Genomic DNA, 1,643 nt, shown 5'->3' with positions numbered 1-1,643 from the left:
ACCAAAACAAAAGAAATAACAATATAAGTAGCTCTAAATAGTCTACGTGTCGTCATTTTAGTAAACTATAGGTTCAAATAAATTTGCGTTAGATGTTAGATTTGGTAGTATGTCTTGATTCTTGAGTACAAATATATATATATAATTTTTGTTTTTATTTCAGATAAAAAAATAAAAATAAAAATTTTTAAGAGTGGGTTTAGTTTTAGAGAATCCAAAAATTTTTTCTCAAAATTTTATATAGCTTTTTGTCTTTGCAATTTTGTTTAGATTAATTATTTATTATGTTACATAATTTAATTTTTGATATAGAAAAAGGGGTAACAAATTTCATTTCGGTTTTTTTTTTTTTTCAATTTCTTTTAAATGTTGAATGCTAGAATTTACAGTTTTAAAGAATGCTGGACTCAGTTGATTATTGTTGGACGAGCTAAATGAGCTAATTGTTGAATTTTTTTTATACAACCAATATGATCATAATTTTAATTGATTGCCATTTGTAACAACTGACAAACAGATACAGCTATGACATAACAATAGAAAGTGACTATAATGCATCTTTTTGTTTGCTAGAGTAATATGTATTTGGAGAAGAGATCGAGAAACATAGCCGATATAAGCAATATGAGGAAACCTCCTTCATTGGTAGATCTTTGTGTTAGAATGGCAATAGATAACGTAAGATATATAGGGGATGTTGCTGAGACAGATTCACATCTTCTTGAACGTATTCTGCCGCATTGTACAATGGATCAATTATTGCAACTGGAGAGGAGTACAAAAGTATGTTGACTTGCATAGTTTGTGCAACAATAGATATTTTACTTTGATTATATATAAATTTAAATGGATTGATTGATTGTTGTAGGGAAGGGATCTTAGTTCGGTAACTGATAAACTATGGAAGAATTTCTATGACCTGCAGTTTGGTCCTGCAAGTACGAATCTTGTAATTGCGAGGATGAAGCTCAAGAAAGTGTCATTTAGATGGAGACAGTTGTATGAGGTATCTTTTAACTTTCTTTCCTTGCATGCCATCTTCTTCCCTAGCAGCTAGGTTGTTGGTGGAATGCTGAGGAACCTGCAATTTACCTTTACTTAAAGATGTGCGCTGATTTATGGACTTACCCACTAAAGTTGGATGATTTATTGTAGGCAAAATTGAAGGACGTTCAGGAGGCTGAGGACAAGGCAATTAATCGGCTTAAGCGACTATACAAGAAAGAAGATGCTCGTATGCTCCTTGTTCTCTGAATTCTTAATATCAATATAAGCCATGGTTTTGACTGGTTGCTTGCTTGCTACATGTATGCTTCTGTCTCTTTTACTTATGTCTCACTGGTTTGATTTGCATTTAGGGGTTACTACCAGTGCAATAGTGCACCAAGCTTTCTCTTGCAAGCACACAAATCTTGCAAAAGAGGCCACTTCATTCAGAAAGTACGGAAAATTGGAACTATTTCTTGACTATCATTCCCAGGAACCTGCTTCAGGCCAAACTTGCACTGAGACATGGCCTTTAATTGTGTGTCTACATACTTGAAGCAATAGATTGGAGAGAACTAGATCTGCCTTGTGGTAGTCGCCAATATATTTATATTAAAATATTAAAGTATTGACTGACTTATGTACACTTTAGCCTA

General features: G+C 33.0%; 1 protein-coding gene across 1 annotated transcript; it reads left to right on the top strand.

Annotated features, from left to right (window-relative positions):
* Positions 1 to 318: 318 nt before the first annotated feature.
* On the top strand, positions 319 to 1,314 carry LOC149511884 (uncharacterized). The gene is made up of 3 exons (XM_089753873.1): positions 319 to 783; positions 869 to 1,006; positions 1,156 to 1,314. The coding sequence occupies exons 1-3, from the start codon at positions 580 to 582 to the stop codon at positions 1,252 to 1,254; spliced, it is 441 nt and encodes a 146-aa protein (XP_089609999.1). The 5' UTR covers positions 319 to 579; the 3' UTR covers positions 1,255 to 1,314.
* The last annotated feature ends 329 nt before the right edge of the window (positions 1,315 to 1,643 follow it).

The sequence above is a fragment of the Durio zibethinus genome, chromosome 24 (genome assembly GCF_047325235.1).
Source record: "Durio zibethinus cultivar Kanyao isolate XHJ-2024 chromosome 24, ASM4732523v1, whole genome shotgun sequence".
In the NCBI taxonomy this organism is placed as follows: domain Eukaryota; kingdom Viridiplantae; phylum Streptophyta; class Magnoliopsida; order Malvales; family Malvaceae; genus Durio; species Durio zibethinus.
Note: the sequence above shows the minus strand (reverse complement) of the source record. Positions and strands in the feature narration are given on the sequence as shown.